Below are 22,490 nucleotides of genomic sequence, written 5' to 3' on the forward strand. Positions count from 1 at the left end.
CCCCAAAATAAACTGGTGTTGCAGAACTAGTAACTTACGGTCATCTGGTGTATAAAAGTACACATACGTGGCGCTATAGATAAAAAATACCGAAAAGTTCAAACATCGAGATACCATAAAACCAATATCGTCGGAAGCTAGGCCACACCATATTGGTTTTTCAATGATTTTTGTACCAGTACTCGAAAACTAATAACGCTGCCTAACCTAAAAGTGGATTAATCAGGAAGAAATGTAATTGCTGGTACCCAAATAAAATGTAACTTATTTCAGCATACATAATACTACGAGTACTGCCGTGCAGGTAAAATAATGCTACCTTATTAATAAACCACGAAAACTGATAACGGTAACAAATGGGTATGGGGCGTATACTACTGTATAGTTTAATTTCAATTCTATTAATAAATTGTACGTTCATTTTCAGCGCTGGTAAATACATTTTATTTTGTTTACTATTACAATTGTTAAAGTACTATTTGAAAATTAACAAAATTTTCCATTAGCAAAATATAAACGTACAAAGAATTTATAGTTACGGTTAAAATAATAATAATAATAATAACAAAACTAAAACTACTAGCGAAATAACCTTGCAATTCAACCAATCCACGAAAATTGATAACGCCATAAATGGCGATCTAATTTCAAATAGTACTTTAAAAATTGTAATAGTAAACAAAATAAAATGTAATTACCAGCGCTGAAAATGAACGTACAATTAATTAATTAATTAATAATAATAATAATAATAATAATGAGGACTTTGTATAGCGCCTAATCTTTAGAAGCTCTAAGCGCTTTACAACTTTAGACAACACCTATAAGATAAGAAACATAATAATATTATTACAAAAACAAACAACATGAAATTAGAAAAACATTAAAAAAAATAAAATAAAAAACATGCTGAGAATATTTCAGGTAGGAAACATTATTAGGTCTTTAAGTTTGTTCTTGCTGTCAAAATAAGTGAGTTTTGAGAGCCCTCTTCAATGTGATCACTGTGTCTTTATGTCTAAGTTCGGTGGGCAATTCATTCCACGTTGCTGGGCCCTGGTATGCAAAAGAACGCTGTCCATATGACTAGTAACGGTTGAAGTATATACACTACCGGTCAGATAACATAATACTAAATTTCTAGTAGCACAAGTCTCAATGTCAATGTTATTTTTTAAAAACCACAATGTCCAATGAAAATTATCATTTCTACCGAAATCGTTTGCATATTTGCATAAATGAATATTTAATAACTGGCAGGATTTCTCCAATATCCCAAGTGGTATAACGGTACCTAATGCGCAAGTCCAGGTGGGCGGAGCTTAAGGTGTGTGGGGTAAATAAAGAACAACACTAGCTGTGATTGGTGCATTATGTAAGAGCTGTACTTTCTGTTAAGCTTTAAAAAAACGTTAAGCCTCATGGCAGCATTTGAGATTATGCTAATTCCTATCTAGATCATATTTTGTATTTTTTAAAAAGTTTTTTGCAATGTGGTACACATGGCTGTAACTGTGTCTGTTGTGACTAGATAACTCTTACCCCTGTCTAGTTCTAGCAGAGTTATCTCTCTTAATTGCAATGGAGTACCTGGTTTTGTCCTTGTCAAATTGACAATCTAGCCTTGTTCTCTATGACATTGTGTGACATGCATGCTGAACTAGGATAGGAAGTATATTTATTTCACAAAACATTAGCATTGAGGTATATGGAAAAACAATTGGTACCGTGATATCAAGTGTTAGCGACGATTTATAGTCTTGGCTTCTTTTCGAGTTCAGGGAAAACACCAAGGTATTCCGATTGGAGAGGCTGCTGTACTTCTACATATAATTACTTATTGGGTGGTAGCTATATAGGGGCCTGGACTCTGATTACAGTTATATTGACCGGGAAGCAGGCTAACTGTATTGTCCATCAACCACAGGTGCAGAAGTGGAAAAGTTCGAAAGGTTCTCTTTATATATGGTGGCTTTCTTAATTTGAAGATATTCGATTGCTTTTCAAACTTTTTGCATCATCTTTGTTTTCATAAAGCAGTTTGGTACACGAACAATTGGACAAGAAGCTGAAACATGGTTTATGTTGGAAACATAACAATTTCCGTCCTGACAGGATTCCTGTATTTAGTCTGTTTCAGTCTCTCGAATTGTCTGCCAGATGATCCTTCATCCACATATGAGATATTATATGAAAAAGGACTAGAAGCATACAAAGATGGTAACTGGTTTGCTTGTGCATCGTACTTGAACAGATCTATTCAAGATTACAAATTTTATGTGAAAGCTGTCACACATTGTCGCCTTAACTGTAAGAAGAGTGTGACTTCTGCAGAGGCAGTTGGCATTAATTTCGAATTAATTTACTACCAGCAGCTTGTGGAAAATTCTGATTGTCTCCGGAGATGCAAAAAGGGGAAATTAGGGAAACGCCCTGAGACACCGGCACCACTTGTAGTGGATAGAAAGTTTGAGGATCGGATGCCATACAACTATCTTCAGTTTTGCTATTTCAAGGTAAAATTATATTGAATAAGGTTCCAGGACATTGTTCACTGGACCAGGCATGTCAAGATAGTTTAATAAGATCATTAAGTTATGGGGCTAGAGACTTTCAAAATACTGAATAAGTGTGTTTGCAAATGTTTGGATGATTTAATAAGTTTTAAACACAGTTTTAAATTTTAGATAATCAAATATTTTAGACGTCCCAAAAATTAAAACCTTAACATTAGGCAGACAGATGTTTTAGATGTGCAGCTGCCATTCTGTGGAAATGAGCTACCAAACAACTTTAGAGAGATTTCAAACTTTAAATTATTTAGATCTTTAATTCTGTCCTGGAATGGAAAGAACCCTAAATGTTATATTTATAAATAATACAAACCACCACCCCACCCCAATCTTGACAGCTAGTATTTGTATTAGCCTTTATTGTTTATCTGTCCTTGTCTTATTTACTGAACAAGTGCCCTACTGGTAGCTCCATTCTTTTTAGGCAAGGCATATTATGCTGCATTTAGCACAAGATCTTTTAGGCCTAATTATGTGCTTCTGCATTTATTTTAATTTCAATTCTGACAAATATCTTTTTTTTTTAAATTATAAAAATTGTCATTTTATTTATCCTAGATACAAAATTCACTTTTTTACTCACTGACTTTTAAAAATCTTTGTTTGCTCATGTCTTAACTTGTGCGCTGTGTATTTTGTCCACTTCTGTATTTACTTGTAATGATGTCTTGCTAATTATGCTGGTTGTAATGACTTATTTCTTTTACATGATGTCAATAGAAAGCTCATTTGAGCTTATGTTGAATTGTCATTTTAACCATGCTGATGGGGTATGTGAGAAAGCTTGCCGGTAGCATCTTGTGGGTTGGTGGTTCTTTCCGGGGTTTTCCCAGGTTCTTCCACCACCATTAATACTGGCAGCCATGTATTGCCTATCGTGTGTTGAAAAATGGCGTTAAACCCTACACAACAACAACAACCATGCTGATGTTAAATAAATCTTATATTTTTCAAATGCTGGCTGATTTGGACTAAGTTACAGACTGATTTGGACAATGTGAAATATTACAAAATATTTGTTTTAGTAATGAGGTATTTTAGCTATCACAGTTATATTTTTTAAACCCAAAGAATCTCAGTGTTTGCAATAAAGGAACAGAGTTATTCTTCTAATTGATCTTCAAAAAACATTTTGTACTATTGAATAAACCAGGCCAGTATGGTTAACACCTTCAAACAGTAATGTTTATAAGGTGACTGAAGGCTTGTATTGATTTCATATGCAGAAATTATTGTTTTTTGCATGATATTTACAAAATAAATATTATCTAGGAAGTTATTGATCAGTTAATATTAAACCATATTTTAGTATTATTGCTGAAATGTTGCAAGTAAAATCTTGAACATGTAAACCAACTTACTTTTGTTTCATTCCCTTTTATATTATGTATCACCAGAGATCAGAGTTAGTATAAGTCAATATTATAGTTTGTTTTTTATAATTAAATTCAGTAAATCGGAAAATGACAACAAAAGCACTTAATCAAACAGGTTTTGTGAATTGATGGTCATCTGACTATTATTTTTTATGGGAAGACTGATGAAACAGGCTGTGATAATTGTTTAATTATTGTGGTTTCAATCAGTTCAGTATTAGTAATTTGCTCTGGATGGCAAAGTGGTCTAAGACGCTAACCTTTTCAGATAGCTCACGTAGCTCACCTCTGTCTACCCGAGTTCAAGTCTAAGTTGGCCAACGTGGGTATCATAAGAAAGCTTGCCAATAGTTTCCTGGGGTTTCCCAAGGTTCTTCCTCAACTAAAATATTGTGGTTGCCATGTATCCTATGCTGAAAAAAATATTAAACCCACAAAAGAAACAAAACAAGACATGATACTGCATCGATTTCATAGGACCCCAGTATAAGGATTATTTAGTCCTATTGGTATACAGAAAAATAAACAGTAAAAGATATATTGTGGTTAAAACCAACAAAAACATTAAAATACTGGATCAGTATATATATATATATATATATATATATATATATAACAGCTGGATGCGGGAGGTTGCAGGTTCGAACCTCAACTAATTCATACTTAAGACTTATACAAAAATGGTACACACAGCTGCCTCACTAGGCACTCAGTATTAAGAAGTTAGTGTTAGGACTGATTTGCTTGGTGTGAGGATAATGTAACTGGGTGGGACATGATGCTATTTGTCTGTGGCATGATGCCCCAGTGCTAGATATCACTATAAGCTGTCACACTGCAGACATTGTAGTGATATGACTGAAAAATTGTTAAAGCATTGTTATACATCCTAATCACACACACAGACACACACACCAATCAAAATAACAATAGCATTAGCATACTTGGACCTATATGTGAATATAAGCAATTTTTGTTTTGTTACTGCTTGGTCTTTTTTCAGTGTGAGCAGTTTGCTTAAATTTAAATTATATGATATAAATTTTTGAAGATAAAAGACATTCAGTACTTTAAATATAGTTTAGTATAATATATTTTATTTTTCTAGAGATAACACCACCATTTTTATTATAATTTTCTTTATTATAGACAATGAAGTCCACATAAATAACAATATGACTTTGTGATTTGACAGTAACCCAGTTTAGCCTGTAAAATATAAGTTTTTATTTAGCAGTATTAGTATTTTTATGATATAGTCTAATAAATCACTGGATGGCTGAGTGGTCTTAAGCACTCATCTTACCAATCACTACCATCTCATCATTGTTGGGGTTTGTTTCTTGGGCTGGGTTAATGTGGGTATGCAAGAACGCTTGCCACTGGCTTCTAGTGTGTTGATGGTTGTTGCTGGGGTCTTTCCAAGTTCTTTCTCCACCAGTTATATTGGTCACCATGTATAATAGCCTGTCATATGTTAAAAAAATAGTGTTAAACCATAACAACAACAACCAATAAATCATAGCACAAAAGTTGTGTTGATGGGCAATTTGCTGATCTCACCTGTTAATTAAAATGTGCAATTTTGCAGTGGACAGCTTAGACACATACCTGCATATGGTAACAGCCATATGTAACCACAAAATTGAAAATGGAGGCTGGTGTTGTTCCATGTGTATTTACAGGTTGTAGAACAGGAAACAGTTTGTACATATTGCCAAATGGTCGTTTCAACTTTGAGTTGCTTAAGAGATGCATGAAATACCAGAACTGTCTGCAAAGAATTCTTGATTTTATGAATTCAGACCCACAGATTATCCATAAGTGTTAGCACTGGTGGGTGAGCAACTGATTTATTGGACTAAATACAATATAGAGATAATTCTGTTTTAGTAATTAAGGCCATCTGGTGGTCTAGGTTTTCATTGATAGTGCTATCATTGTTTATTTTGAAAACGTTCCAATTGAAAATTAGTAAAACTTGCCTGCCAGGATTTGCCCCTCCATTGATTGATATCCATAACAAATGTTACCAGATCTGAATCACAGATTTGCATTGCTATCTTTACTAGAAGTCACCAAAGAGCAGACAGCTTCTGAATTGAACAAGCAACAGTATTCTTGGGTGGACAAGTGGTGTAAGATATACTGGCTGTCATGTATAGCCTATTGTGTGCTGAAAAATGGCATTAAACCCCAAACAGCAACAACATCAGTATTCCTGATTTACTTAGATCAATTTTTTCTTCTTCAAATATCTGTCTGGATAATTGACAGTATATACTAATATACTGGTATAGATGAATAAGTACAGGAAGTACTTTGATTTTTGAGCTCAAGGCCTAACCTTGTTGAAGAATTTGATGAAATTGTTCATTAGAAATGACTCACATTTAGGTAACAAACTGAATTTATGCACCTGTGATGGACATTTGTGAGACTACTGTTTAAATTATGGGCCCATTATATTGTGTGTGTGTATGATTTGGATTTTTAACATAGCTTTAAAAAATTTTCAGTCGTATCTCTACAATATCTGCAGTGTGGCAGTTTATAGTGATGTCTAGCACTGAGGCATCATGCCGCAGACATGAAGCATGATGTCCCACCCAGTCACATTATCCTGACACCAGGCTGACCAGTCCTAACAGTAACCTCTTAATGCTGAGCACCAAGCGAGGCAGCTGTTAGTACCATTTTTGTAAGTCTTTGGTATGACTCGGCTGGGGATCAAACCCATGACCTCCCACATCCGAGGCGGACGCTTTAACCGCTAGGCCACCAGAGCGGTTCCAATTATATTGTACCTATATCAGATCAATATGAACTGGGCATAGCTAACAGCTCTGTTATGCTTTGTGGGCATAACTGAATCAAGGTTAAATTGTTTTGCGATTATCTTTCACCTTTATGTTAGATTAAGAGGAATCAGTTATGACTTGATTGGATTAACTTTTGATCAAATATCTGCATTTGTTTCAGTGCCATCAACATACATGTGATTCTGATGGTGATAAGATAAAAATACCACTTTGGAAAAATATAAGATTCTTATTATTGTTACCTTGGGTCCAAAACTATAGGTATATTTGTGTGTTCTACTGTATCCCCATTGCAGACATGGTGGGAACCAGTTGCCTGAGGTCTGGAAATATTCTACTGGTGCAGTGATGTGTGGTTGAGTAATCAGATTATGAAAGTTAACATGTGCACCTCAGATTGTTGATTGACAACCCTGGGATTGGAATTATTGGTGGAGTGATGTGTGTCTGAGTAATTGGATTATGACTGCTAACCTATGTTTTTGATTACCTTACTGTTGTAATCTGGAGAGTTTAATTCAGTATGCTTCATGAGGCTGTTATAAGTAACAAAGGGATCAAAAGTTGTAATGGCTTTCAAAATGTGACTTACCTTTGCCACAGGCAAGATGAAAAAGTTGTTGTTGTTGGGTTTAACGCCATTTTTCAGCATACCATAGGCTATACAAAGATGAAAAAGAGAGATGGAACAAAATATGACTTCTGCAGAAACACTTGAGTAGGTGTTTTGATTTGTTGTATTGTTTAAATTTTATTTACGTTGATGCAGACAGAAAGATTCTCCATTCTTCACAAGATAAAGTGCTTCATGGGGAAATATGGACCAGAAAATTATTGACACAGCCTGTTACATGTGAAATTTTATAATTTCAGTTAATGTGATTAGTGGTCACCAATCAGGGTCTTGTCAAGGAAACAAAACTACTTGCACATTTTCTGTTAAAAAAAACAACAAAATCCCAATGTAAGCACCTCTTCCTTTTTCAATGAATGGACATAAACTGGCTTGTTTTACTCACAATTGTTCAACAATGTATTTTTTGTGTTTTGTCTCAGTCTCAGAAATGACCTGCCAGAAAATTCTGAGGAGAAGAAGAATAAATCTCTTAAAGTTGTAAAATGTCTTTAAAATTAGTTTACTTCATAAATAAGGAACAATCTCAGCTTCAAGCTCATGACTCACAAACAAGCAACTCCAAAGATTTAAGTTTTGACTCTAGATTTTCATTTTGACTCTTGAGGTGTTGGGGTCAAGAACAAGGGTCAACTGACTCAGTTTTGAAATCTGTTGAGAACCCAGCATAAAACTATTTTTAACTAATGGATTTATTGTACTAATTAAACTCCCATAGTAGATCTATGTAAGCACCATGATATACAAAAAACTAATGATCTATCTATATATATATATATATATATATATATATATATATATATATATATATATATATCTATATAATGCTTCTATGCAGAGCAAAACCTTGTAATCCACTGCATTTTCTGGATCTACATGTGTTTTCATTTTCTACCAAAGAGTCAGGTGCTGATTTCAGTAATTAGTTTTCCAGACTCTGTTCTGTAAAAGGAATGAATTTCCAACATTAAAATATTGTCTCTATTACCACCAGGATAAGCTTCCAAAAGATTCTTGAATTAAAATCTTACATTCTTCATCAATCAATCCTGGCCAGCCAACCCCATATATACTCTATTTTATTTTCACCCATTTTTAGACTGGTTCTCATTCCTCCTTACAATTAGTACAGTGAGTCCATATCCACCCATGAGTTAAGCTAAATTTTGTTTCTCAGTTAGGGAAGAACAAAGAAGCCGTGGCTGCAGCTTACACATATTTCATCACGCATCAGGATGACCAGAGGATTATTGATAATCTGAAGTACTACAGGGGGCTGGAAGGTGTCACAGATGAAGACTTTGAGGATCTGGAGAGAAATGCCTATCAAGTAAAGCAACAGCTCAGATGTCTTATTCAGTTATAGTAATTTTCACAACCTGTTATTGTGGTGGGGGCGATGTTACAAATATTGTTTCCAGCCACAAAAGGAAGTATTCTTACTCAGATTCATTATATTAGTTGAAGAAAAAAAAACCCCATTATCTTGAGGCAAAAGAAAAAACATCCTGGCTTGAATACAAATCTCAGATTCTTCCTCAGTAATTAAAGGACTGGTCTCTGACAATGTAGAGACTTGGATCTGGCTTTGTAAAGTTCCCTTAAACAACCTGATTTCTTTCAAGTAATACTTAATGATATAAATTTCACAAACAATCTCCAAGCACAGTCCTTCTGATCAGTAAAATGTCCCCCCCCCTTGATTTTCAGTTGCCTCTGCTACTGATGAGATATTCAGAACAGAAAACGAAGAGAAAATATTTTGAAATGTTGAAAATCAATTTGCAATTAGAACCAATTTTATCATCCAGGAGTAACCATTTTTATTAATCACTTTTCTTTGTAAATTAAATTGTACAATTGAAAAGAAAAAGACAGTATAGCGAGTGAAACTTGGATTGAAAACATTTAAATTTCAAAGTTTCAGAGTCTATGTTGAGATTCACCTAATGAAGAAATGTAATTATTATGATGTATTAAAATTTTCAGAATGCCTATGTTCGCGGCCTACATGCATATCATGATTCTGACTGGGAAAGTACGATAAAAAATATGGAGGAATCACTGAGGCTGTATTTTGAGGAGGAAGAAAAATGCCGTGCTGCATGTGAGGGGCCATACAGTCACAAAGGGCATCCAGACTTTATTAATGCTGTAGCAGGTACTTGATTCATTGTGGACACGAATGTTATGGCAGGTACTTGATTCATTGTGGACACGAATGTTTTGGCAGGTACTTGATTCATTGTGGACAGTATGTAGTGATACCTGCCATAGTGGACATCCAGGGTTTGAAATTTATCATTATCTTATTGTTGAGGGAAGTAGAACTGGGGAAAGGGCAAATGAAAGCCGTTATTAATCATATCAATTTTACACACAAAAGAAACATTTGTAGAAATTGTAACTCAAATGATGTGATAGAGTACGTTTTTTCCCCCACACTATTTTGCCTTGGTACACTTCATAATAGTTATGAGGCCAAGTCAGTATAGGTGGCTTCATTTTGATGATTACTGGCTGTTCTGGTTAGGGATCTTTATTCTGTTCAGGGATTAATAATAAAAGACTATCATTTTATGATTTAGTCCTCATTGTTACTGATATTTTTTAAAATGTTTATTTCTGCTATATAATGTATTGATATTTCATTTTCATTTTTTCGTGAACATAATAAGAAAGCCCAATATTTTTCTTTTACTTTTATATAGTGTGTTACTTCAGGTGTATTAATTGATGGCATTTTCTGTCTGTTGATATATGCTTGTCTGTCCTGCAGAGATTTTCATGAAACTTTGCCAAATTATACGCCATGATTAGATGATGTTTCCTGTATCATATTTATGCACCTGCCTCAAGGTTAAGGTTAGGGAAAATGCAATTTTTGTGACTTGCTTCCTTGTTCAGAATTTAACTTTTGAACCATGAAAGATATTTAAATGAAACTTATTCATATATCATGATTAGATAGAGTATGTCCTGTACCTTAGCCTTGGCTATCTACTTCAAGGTCAAGGTCATGGCATGGGAAAGTTAATTGTTTGACATGTAGAATTATCAGTAGTATAACTTTTGAACCATGAAATATATTTAAATGAAACTTATTCATATATCATGATTAGATGGAGTATGTCCTGTACCTTAGCCTTGGCTATCTACCTCAAAGTCAAGGTTATGGCATGGGCAAATTAATTGTTTGACATGTAGAATTGTCAGTAGTACATGTATAACTTTTGAACCACTGGAAATATTTTGATAACACTTTGAACATATATATATATATATATATATATATATATATATATATATATATATATATATATATATATATATATATATTACAACTAGGTGGTGCATTGTGTACCATAGTCACACCCTCTGCTTCAAGGCCACTGTAATGGAAAATGTACTTATGTTACTTCTGTGGTTTTTATTCTTTCAGGAGTACATATTTTGAGCCAGAGAAGATATATTGATGAATCTTTGCCAAAGTATATATAATGGCAAAGCAGTGTGTCACATACCATAGCCACTCCCACCACTTCAAGGTCAAGGGAAAATGTGATTTAGTGACATGTACTGATGTAGCCTTGTCTGAAATATACACATGAAGATATTATATTGTTTTAGCAAGTTATATACAATGCATATACTGTGTGCTACATACCAAAGGCACACCCTTTACCTCAAGATGAAGGTCACACCAAGGGAAAATGTAAATTAACTTTTATCATCGCCCGGAGCATAACTTTTGAACTACTTAAGATATTTTGATCAGTCTGTCACAGACCAAAGCCATCTCATTGTCATGGTCATTGCAAAGCAAAATATAAATCTATGATTTCTGACCATGTACAGGTATAACTTCTGAACCCACTAGTAGACTGTTGTATATTGTGACTTGATAGTGTCGTGTTCACAGAAATACTCCCTACCTCAGTGTCAAGGTCACAACAAGCGATAATGGAAGTCTTTGGTCTGTTTCCATATCCAGGCAATCTGAATAGAATCATATCTCCATTGTCCTAGGTCAAGATCGGACAGTGATCACTTACAAGTCATGTACTGGTGACCTTTGAATTAGCCAATGGAAATGCAGCATTCAAAAATCTGAAAGTGAATCAAATTGATCAACATACATAGATGCACTTCAGCTACACTGCTCAGTCTCACAAATGCAAAGATATAAGACTTCATCTGAGTGGCTGATAAAATTAGCGATTATGATAATAACATAGGTCACCAGAACATGACCCCTGGGCAGTCACTGTCAGATCTTCACTAGGGCAGAGGAGATATGATTTAATCAGATTGCATATCCAGGTTGTCTATTTTTATCTGCCAGTCATAAGGCAGAGCATATTATGTTTTGATGTTGCTCATAAGTCTGCCTGTTACTCCTATAGATCAACCAAACTGCTGAATGACCGCTCTGGTGGCCTAGTGGTTAGAGCATCTGCCTCGGATGTGGGAGGTTGTGGGTTCGATCCCCAGCTGAGTCATAATAAAGACTTACAAAAATGGTACTAACAGCTGCCTCGCTTGGCGCTCAGCATTACGAGGTTAGTGTTAGGACTGGTCGGCCTGGTGTCAGGATAATGTGACTGGGTGGGACATCATGTTACATGTCTGTGGCATGATGCCCCATTGCTAGACATCACTGTAAACTGCCACATTGCAGACATCATAGCGATATGACTGAAAAATTGTTCAAGTTACGTTAAAAATCCAAATCACATCACATCACATCAGGACAATAACTGAAGTTTTCCACCAATTACAGTAACCAACTTTGGGAATGGCTTGCACACAGAACAAGGAGACGTGTGGCAGTTTTGGCTTAAACAAAAGTTAAGTTTTACACAAATGGTTCCCATGCAACAACATTAGTTCCCCATTAAATACCAGGACCAAATTTGTGCATGGCATGATCTTGTGGTAAAAGAAATGGAAGTCCATCTGTGTTGTGGTGAAAAGGTCAAGGTCATCATACATTTCATTTATGGACTACCATCACCCATGTTTGTGAGTTACCTGCTTGTTGACCAGAAATGAAACCTGTTGATGTTTGGGTCAAAAATTCAAAGATCAACGTTACTTTGAATGAAAGAAACTTTTCTGCATAATAAGTTATGCACTACATGGCTGTGAAGGGCTTGCATTTAAGGTCTGGAAGCAGCTCATTGATTTTGGGGTCTGAAGATCAAAGGTGAGAGTCATTGTACTGGAAAAGTTGGAATTTGCAACACAGCTCTTGTTCTGGAATAAGTTTCATTGACCTGACTTAGTGGATGGTTGTTGTCATTGTTGGTTTAATGCCATTTTTCTGTAAACAATAGGAGATACATGGCAGCCAGTATAACTGGTGGAAGAAGAACCAAGGAAAACCCCAGTAAGAACCACTGACCTATGGGAAGTTACTGGCAGGCTTTCTTACACATTGGCCTAGCCTGGTGGATCATATTTTGGTTTTACCTGTGTCAGCACATTTCTAATGCACATTATTATTGGCTTCGCACAAAATAAGACCAATGAATTTAAATAGATAAAGCTTTTTATTTGTAAGGTTTAAGTGGAAATCTGATGATTTTCCTTCACTGATAATTTCATAAGTAAACATTTCTTTTTCAGACCATTTCCTAGTTGTTCTGATTTGCCAATACAAATGTGAAGAGAAATTGAGTGTCTTTGGGAAAGAGTATCTGCCCAATTTTGTCGGTGAACATTACAACTTTCTCCAGTTTGCATACTTCCACAGTAAGTATTGGATAAAAGTCCAATTTCAGTTAGTGATCATGGATCTGTGGAGGAACTTTGCTTTGATTTAGGCAGTAGAATTAGAAAAAAAATGAAGTTAATTTATAAAATTAAATTTCTTAGAAGATAAGATTCTGAATTTAAGAAGCATATTAGGTTGTATTAAACAGTATCTGATAAGGTCCACTTGCAGGGTTCTCTCAGACACCAGAGACTATAAAAATTCATGTATTTTTAATTTTGGACACATGAAAATTACAACAGCTGAATTTTCAGGATGCATGTTTTTTCCCAGCATTTTTTTTGATCTGTTTCAACAAAATGAGTGTCGGTCATGTATACTTAATCATTATAATATATATATGATGTTTTCTTGATATAAAAAAACACCTCCCTACCATAATTTTAAAAACCAGTGCAATAGGAAACGCACATATTTTTGTTTGTTTTGGTCTAAGTGGATTAAGACTTCTGTTGATTATACTTTGAACTTGTCATTGTTTTGAGTAAAAGACTAATTACATGTACACATACATGGAAACCAAGTACCAAGTCTTGGAAAGCATCATTCAGCACACTTTAGTCCTTCATACTCCTTTTGCGATGTTTGGAACACTTGCATTTTATTGCATACCATATTTAGAAAAATAGTGTAATAAAATGAGATGTTTTTCTATGTCATGTGCAGATATACATTTATTTTTGAATGATTACCAGATGTTTGCTTTTCCAGTGGCAACTTCATATACTTTCTTTGGTGCCAAGTGCAAGTCTGCAGTTGAGCTAGATTGTGGAATACTAATTTTCATGGGGTACTAATTTTCATGGGGTACTAATTTTAGTGGATTCTGATGTTGCCCCGAACCATAAGTTTGAAGATCCAATGAAAAATTTGCCATATATGATAAAGAATTCCTCCTCCTCCTTTTTTCACTGGGTTTCATTCCAATAGATCAACCAGTCTATTTGGTAAATGAACATTGTTTTTGTAATCTGGTTAAAAATATTAGCTTTTACGTGTTTGTTTTAATTATGCTCTTTTAGAAACAAGAATTATAGCATTTTATATTGTTGCATTGTACAAATAGTTATATGGTATTTGGTATCCATAAATGCCTTAAATTTATTGTGAGATAAGTAAGCATGGAGAGAAATGAGAAAAAGCATAAGGAATTAAAACTCAGTCATTGCTGAAATTGATAGAAAGAATTGGAAATGATATTATAAATGAAAATTAGATTTAATACTTACTCAGATTGATCCTTTATTCAGATGAAACTGTTGTCAAAAAATTTAAATCCTCATGGAAGCAAGTCTCGTTTTATCCATACATGCTAAATCCGAATGAACATGACATAAGAATACTAGAACTATTGCTAGGCACCAATGAAACATCGTACATATACAATAATTATAGCAGAATATTGAAGCTTGCACTTCACTGATTTTTTTTAATAAACCACTGAATCAGCATTGCATCTGTCAAGTCAGCTGGCAGAAACAAAAATGTTTGTCAGCTAAATAATCATCAAATCGTTGAATTACACAAGTTCATTATTCTCAAAACTATGGATAGCTTACGTCCTATCTTTCGCACATTTCGTGTGAGTAACAATTATCCATTAAAATTAGTCTGCTTCTTTGATGATATTTTTAAGTTAAGTCTATGTTGACACTGCATGTTTTTGCATTGAGCAATGGGCATCTGGTCACCTGTTTGGTATACATGTGCAGCGATGACAAGAACGAGGATCGAAGTTCATTTTGACCACTCATAAGCCACTGTGTTAATGCCATGGTTGTCAAAAAGTAATTGATTGTGTAACTTTATAAGACTGTTTAAATCATGGGATCACACACGTTATTTATGAACTGGTTAGTACCTGAATATTGTTGGCTATGTCCACTCCCTTTGATATTGAGTGTAAGTGGTTTATCTTGACAGGTGTTTGATTTGTGCTCATACAGGTAGTAATACTCTTTTAACCATTACAGTGACCCTCATTTGTTGTCCTCGTAGTTTTTTTATATAAAAAAAGTCTTTATTTCAAAGTATTTTTAAAGGTTAATCCATAAAAGTAAATACCTACAAATGGGCAGACTTTGACAGTCAGAACTCAAGTACCCAGGAAAAGTCCTTTCTTCAAAACTTTGAAAACTGGGACCCAAGAAAATAAATGATGCTACAGTAGATGCCCTCACAGAACTTGGAGCACTTTATGTTAGGGTGTCAGTTGTAGTTCCAAGGGAAAGAATGGAGGATGACTTCTTCTGGTGCATCAAGTTTGCATGATGCATGCTTGGCCATATGCAGGAAGTACTATGGTTCATTTCTGGACTTTGCACTTTTAGCTGGTTTCTTCTGTCAGCAACGTTTCTCATCACATTATCATATCAAGACAAAGGGTTGTGGATATTTAAAACAAGACGTGTGATGGAGGAAGGCCTTGAAGTCAATGATTTTGATGCTAAACCTGTATTGGAGAAGTTTGTTAAAGTTTGTTTCAGAAAAAAGTAAATATGTTATTCTGTGTTGCTTAAAATGAAAAAAAAGTGAATGAAATATGTTCCTTTGTTTCTTCCTCTAGTGCTTCAACAATTTTATTTATTTGAAATGATTGCAAGGTAATTAAAAACTTAAAATAGAATATAAATTTTAATTTCTTTATTGATTCCTTCTAGCTGCTCCCAAATTACAGAATGGCAAGGTAAAACCATTAAGAATTGTTATAGTTGTAACATCACAATCATATTTATCACTTTTTTCTATTGCCTTAGATTCATTATACTACTATTTATTTCACAGTTAATGAGAAGTAGCAGTCTGATGACATTTAATTTGGTGACACAACAGTGCATGCATAATGTTTTGAATTGTTGCTAGAAAAAAAAGATGTCATTATTGGGACTCCTATATTGAGGACAGGGACTAAAATCGTGCACAATGGACCTGCAATGGTGACCATACTGGCCATCTTTAAAATTTTGTTATTATTAATCCTAAATGGATGATCATATCAACATGAGGAGTTTTTACTGAAAGACTTCTTATGATGTCTAGTTTTAGTTTAGTTAAAATCATGCTATGGCAGATATCTTGAACTCTTCTTATGGCTACATTTCCTGTATGGATTATCATATCGACTCTTCTTAAGGCTACATTTCCTGTATGGATTATGATATTGACTGTTCTTATGGCTACATTTCCTGTATGGATTATCATATCGACTCTTCTTATGGCTACATTTCTTGTATAGATTATCATATTGACTCTTTTTATGGCTACATGTCCTGTTTGGATTATCACATTGACTCTGCTTATGGCTACATTTCCTGTATGGATTATCATATTGACTCTTCTTATGGCTACATTTTTTGTATGGATTATCATATCGACTCTTCTTATGGCTACATTTCCTATATGGATTATCATATTGACTCTTCTTATGGCTACATTTCTTGTATGGATTATCATATCGACTCTTATGGCTATGTTTCCTGTATGGATTATCATATCAACTCTTCTTATGGCTACATTTTCTGTATGGATTATTATATCAGCTCTTCTTATGACTACATTTCCTGTATGGATTATCATATTGACTCTTCTTAGGGCTACATTTTCTGTTTGGATTATCATATCAACATATTGTTCCATTTATGATATGTAGTTGGTTCTAAATAAAAATAGTTCACAGATAAAATTGGAAAAAATTCAGGAATGAAAATAAGTTACTTCCCATTTGGGAAAAACCTGTATTTTTTGCAGAAATTGGTCAAAGTTTAGAATCCGCAGATGCAGAGAAATAAAATGCATTTTAAATTGTAATTTGATTGATTGCAGACTTAATGTTTTGAGCTAAATTTTACTTAAATTTTTGGAAGTGATGGCACTCTTCAGCCAGTGGCTATATAAAGTTATGCATGCATTTGTTGGTTTGCATGATATCCAGTCAACTAATCACATAAATTTCCAAAACTGCACAAATTACCTCTATGACATGTGTCCAAATGATTTTCTCCTTACACAGAGCAACAGATAACAGCAAAACACATGTAAAGTGTACTGCATACATTGGAAATTTCATGCATGGGTACTGAGAACAGCACATAAGGGGAGTTTTCAATAGTTTTATGAAGTGGTTAATGTTTTGTGTTAAGTTTTAGAGAGAAAGTAAAAATTAATTTTGATTTCAAAAGGTTATATAACATTTTTGAAATCATATACAACACAGGCTCTATAAAGGAGTGACTTCTTAAGTTATCTTCGCATATTGATGGGTTTTGAACATATCAAAATGTTGACACAGCTTGCTAATTGCAGTCTTAAAGCATTTGTCTTTCTGGTTCAGCTTTTGGTGTAAGTCATTTGTTATTATAGCACCTTTTGATCTCCTCATGTTTGCTAAGACAGTACTGTTTCTTTTTTTGGAGTAGGTGGTGTACATGTCCCTGAACATACTTCACAGTAGACATTACAGATCTGATTTATCAGCTGGAAATCCATTTGAGTAATTACACTGGACAACAAATTTTTACAAAAGTCATGTTACTGAAATAAAATTAGTCAATTCTTATCAATTTTTATGTGCTGAACACGAATATGACAGTCAAATTGCAAAATGGCTCTAGTTTTTTTGTAATCTGCAAGAAATTAATGTTTACATAACGAAATGCATTCCAATAGTAAAAGGTCAACTGTAATAGCCTACCTATAAAAAATCAAGTCATTGACTACATCTTAGATTTCTTCGCCTGTCTCTTGTACAGCTGTTCGGGAGCATCTCTGAGGAGTGTCCAGCAGTAGTCAGCCAGCATTGTAGTGGACCATTTTCCCTGGTATCTTTGTTCCATTGTTGCGATATCTTGATGAAAACGTTCGCCGTGTTCATCACTAACAATACCACAGTTGCTAGGAAAGAAATCCAAATGGGAATGAAGGAAGTGAATCTTTAGAGACATATTGCAGCCAAGTTTCTTATACTTCATCAACATGTCTTCTACTAGTTCCTTATAGTTTTCTGCCCTAACATTTCCGAGGAAGTTTGTAGAAACTAGGCGAAAAGCATTCCATGCTTGTTTCGCGTCACCTTCCAGCAAGTTGTTGAACCAGTCATCTTTGAAAAGCTCTCGAATCTGAGGACCCACAAAAACTCCCTCTTTAATCTTTGCTTCGCTGAGTCGAGGGAATTTTTCATGCAGGTATCGGAATGCTGGCAAAGTCCGGTCAATGGCTTTCACGAAGTTCTTCATCAAACCTAGTTTGATGTGAAGGGGTGGTAGCAAGATTTTCTGAGCCTCAACCAGAGCTGGGTGTTGGATATTCTTCTCTCCAATGGCTACATTCTGCCTGTGAGTCCATTCCTTCCTCATGTAGTGCATTTCCCTTGCTCGGCTATCCCACTCGCATAAGAAACACATGTATTTTGTATATCCTTGCTGCAGTCCCATTAAAAGGGCAACTACCTTCAAATCACCACAGAGGTGCCAGCTGTACTTGTTATACTCAATGGAATTCAGTAGCTGCCTTAAGTTATCGTATGTCTCTTTCATGTGGACAGCATACGCTACTGGAATAGATGGAAGAATGTTTCCATTGTGCAAAAGCACAGCCTTGAGACTCAGTTTCGAAGAGTCCACAAATAGTCTCCATTCTTGTGGGTCATGAGTGATTTTTAAAGCATTCATGAGGCCCTCAATATCGGAACAGAATATCAGATTACTTTCCTTTCTGAAGAAAGGCTTCAATTGCTGGTGGCGCTTTCGATATGCAGTAATTGTGACATCTTCTTCTAGAAGATTCCATTGTTGGAGTCTTGATCCTAGCAATTCTGCCTTGTTCTTTGATAAGTCCAAATCACGAATCAGGTCATTTAGTTCTTCCTGTGTTATTCTGTGTGGGGTTGATGATGCACCACAGTGAAAATCTGGATCACTGCATGCTGATGGACCAGGAGTAGAACAGGTCGACTCACCTTTGTCTTCGTCAGATGAATCAAGAGAATATTCTGCTGGAGGTTCTGGAATAGGAAGTCCCTCACCATGTGGAACTGGTCTCAATGCAGATGGAATGTTTGGGTAGACTATTCTCGACTTCTTTCGCTTCGTTATTCCGCCGGAAAGAGGAGGAACCAAGCAGAAGTAACAGTCATTTAGGTGGTTGCTTGGCTCTCTCCACACCATTGGGACTGCAAACGGCATTGATGACCTTTTGCAATTCAACCACTGTGAAAGCTGTGTCGTACATGTAGCACAGCATATATGCGGAGCCCAAGGCTTGTCTTGGTCACCAACCTTGCATCCGAAGTAAAGATGATATGCCTTCTTCACTTGAGAATTGATACTTTTCTTCTGGTTGGCAAATGTCACTTCCCCACAAATATAGCAAAAATTGTCCGCGGTATTAACACACTTTCGAGGCATTACTGTTCTTTATTGTACGTAAATGGATAAAATAATAAGTTTTATGTAACAGTAGCTTGAACTGTCTCGCACAACGTCTAAAATATTTTAAATGCTGAACCTATCTGATTGGGCTTTATATAGTACACTGCTTACGTCAGCTTCAGCAGCCGCCTGGCATTAGTATAATAGGCCTACACATGTATAGTACACTGCTGACGTCAACTTACTTCAGCAGCCGCATGGCATTAGTATTGCATTGCATCAGAAAATGATGCAATCAACTGTGGATGATGTGAGCATGATGGTATTATGCAATGTTACATCATTATTCCGGATGTTGCTGCAGTCCTACTGGAGAAATTTACACAGTGAAACATAGAAAATGAGGTATATAAATATCTTCAAAACGAGAGCCAATACAAATTTTTCACGGTTATATTCGTGTTCGGCAAACCAAAATACTACAGATTAGGGCCTTTTCAAGTCAGTAATGATTTCACTGTTGACCAGTGTTACACTATCCCATGTTGACTTTGGCAGCTACGTTTCAACGACTGAAACTAACAGTGGTCCAAGGTCTGGGACCAATTTATTTTTTTACCAGCAGACCAGTCATGCGTAAGCAGTACTAGCCCATTGGACCTTTAGTATTTCTTATACTTTCCTATAAATTGAAGAAAATGTGCTTTTTAATTGTTAATAACTTTTGAAAAGTGTGATTAAACTGCACTGATACAAGTGGATGTTAATCGATAGTAAGTAACTAGTTGTGTTTAATTTGATTGAAAATTTGCAAAGTTGGCTTGCAAAGCACTGATCACCTGTCAAACCTTAATTTTCCTCAATCAAACATTTGTCAGTTTCCGACCATAGCTAAAACTAAACATAAATAATATCAGATTACCGTATGTTTAAATCATGATTCTATGAGTTTGATAGAAGGCAAGAATCATCCACATGGAGTTCATCTTATACAAGATGTATTCACTGCAAGGCTTTAAACATCCCAAGTCTGAAAAGAATGGAAATTATGGTGAAAATGAACATTATCAGACTTTGCAGGATCTTGGGGGAAAAGGGTTGGCCATGAGTTGAATATGATAACAAAGAGTTCATTTATATTTTGTTCAGCATGTATTGCATACCCCGAGTCAGTCAGTTGTCCTGGTGGAATTGGTCAATATTTCTGTGATTTAATAAGCATTAATTTTCTTATTTTTCCTGTCTGTCATTGTGGTAATGAACTGCAGTAAATATTTGCATGTCAGTCTTTGTCACTGGACCTGTTGTTGACTAATATTGACCTCTGCAATTTAGGGTCGTACTTGTCCTGGACCAGTGAGAAAAAAGTTAAATTTTCAAGCCCTGCAGCTATTTAAAATACCAGATAACAAAAAATAAATCTTGATTGGTATTGCATATTTTGTGGCTAACTGAAGTTCTCGTCTAGTCTGACAGTTATACAGCTTGCACATGCTGTTAAATTGTCTCTCTTTCACCTTTGTGTAAAATGTGCCTACTGTTCATGAAATAAGATTAAAAGTCCATTATTGTGATCTGCTAGTGGTTATGAAGTCCACTTTTTGTTATGAAGTCCTCTTTTTGTTGCAATTTATTAGCCAGTATACCAGTGTTTAAATAAGATCACTTTGTATACTGTTAGTTGTCTAAATGTTATGCATTTTGGTTAATGTGAGAAGCCATTATGCCTCTCTTTTTCCCTGGCCAATGGAGGGAGACATGTTGATTTTGTGCTATCAGTTTAGCATACAAGTGATGGTGGAGATATTTTAATTGTTTTATTGTCAGGTTGAGTGGTTGAACTTGGTATGTATGTACAAGAGACAGATAAAAACGAAAAAGTGATTCCACTGTCATTCAGTCTGGTTAACATCTTTGCACTTTGGTGGCATCAGCATGCTTTGATGTTGAACACTCAGATGAAAACAGTGTAATTGATTGATCTTAACAGGTGTTTTATTTGTGCTTAAAAAAGTGTTTGTGTTGTTTTAGTGTTATTGGTTGCTTTAGGTTCCACTGATGTTATTCGGATGAAAACACAGTATAAGTAGTGTACTTCTGAGGTCTTTGATTTACGTTAATACATGTTTTAGTATTGTTTAAAACATTTAGGTCACTGGCATTTGTATCAGCATAGTTTTTTCTTTTGTATTTCATAATTTGTTTACTTGTAGAGGTTGTATTAATCTGTAAACTTTGACAGGCAAAACCACACATTTAAGTACCCACAAAAATGTCTTTTTTTAAGAACGCCATGAAAATTGAGCCCTACAAAAATAAATGATACTCCTGTATTTGAAAATATTGGTCCCATGGTGAAAGATGCAGAGATTATGAGGCATTCTATGCAATATGAACAATGGCCCAATATTTTTAAACACCTAGTTGTGTTAGAAACATCGTTTTTCATTGGCTATTTTGCTCATGCATGTGAAGAAGAATAAAAGTTGGAGTACTTTTTATTTGTTGCTTATTGGACCCATCATTTTTCTGTCATCACCACTTTTTAGTTCAAATCCCCAAATTATCCTACTTTTTGCAGAGGTTTGCCTGTCTTTGTTTTGTTCAGACTGGTCTGCCTCAAAAGGTGGAAAATTTGACACAAAATCTGATTCCAACAATCGGCAAAATTTTGGTGTAAAAAATCGATTCTCAAAAAGTATGTTTTTCCCTCAGTTCTCAAAAGTATGTTTTTCCCTCACTATTTGTAATGCGAGTAGAAAAATCCAGATTATTTGGTATCATTCTAGAGCTACATCTATCTACTTTTCTGTAATAGCACTCACATTGGTGTGTCTTTAATGACTTTGATGCTACAGAGCTTGGAAGTAGGGTACTATCTCCAGACACACAAATGTAGTGCCAGGGATTAATGAGTTTATCATTCTGTGATGGTGTAGGA

The 22,490-nt window shown here is 35.0% G+C and overlaps 1 protein-coding gene across 4 annotated transcripts in view; it reads left to right on the forward strand.

Annotated features, from left to right (window-relative positions):
* The first annotated feature begins 1,575 nt into the window (after window positions 1–1,575).
* Window positions 1,576–22,490, forward strand: part of LOC149785354 (prolyl 3-hydroxylase 1-like) — a 96,643-nt gene continuing 75,728 nt past the window's right edge. For all 4 annotated transcript variants that reach the window (XM_089979259.1, XM_089979261.1, XM_089979260.1 and 1 more), the window contains exons 1-4: window positions 1,576–2,516; window positions 8,583–8,735; window positions 9,395–9,566; window positions 13,037–13,162. In XM_089979259.1, coding sequence (XP_089835385.1) covers window positions 2,076–2,516; window positions 8,583–8,735; window positions 9,395–9,566; window positions 13,037–13,162 — 892 coding nt within the window. In that variant the 5' untranslated portion in view covers window positions 1,576–2,075. The remainder of the gene's footprint in view (window positions 2,517–8,582; window positions 8,736–9,394; window positions 9,567–13,036; window positions 13,163–22,490) is intronic.

The sequence above is a fragment of the Sinohyriopsis cumingii genome, chromosome 13 (assembly GCF_028554795.1).
Source record: "Sinohyriopsis cumingii isolate HCF-2022 chromosome 13, ASM2855479v2, whole genome shotgun sequence".
Taxonomy (NCBI): Eukaryota; Metazoa; Mollusca; class Bivalvia; order Unionida; family Unionidae; genus Sinohyriopsis; species Sinohyriopsis cumingii.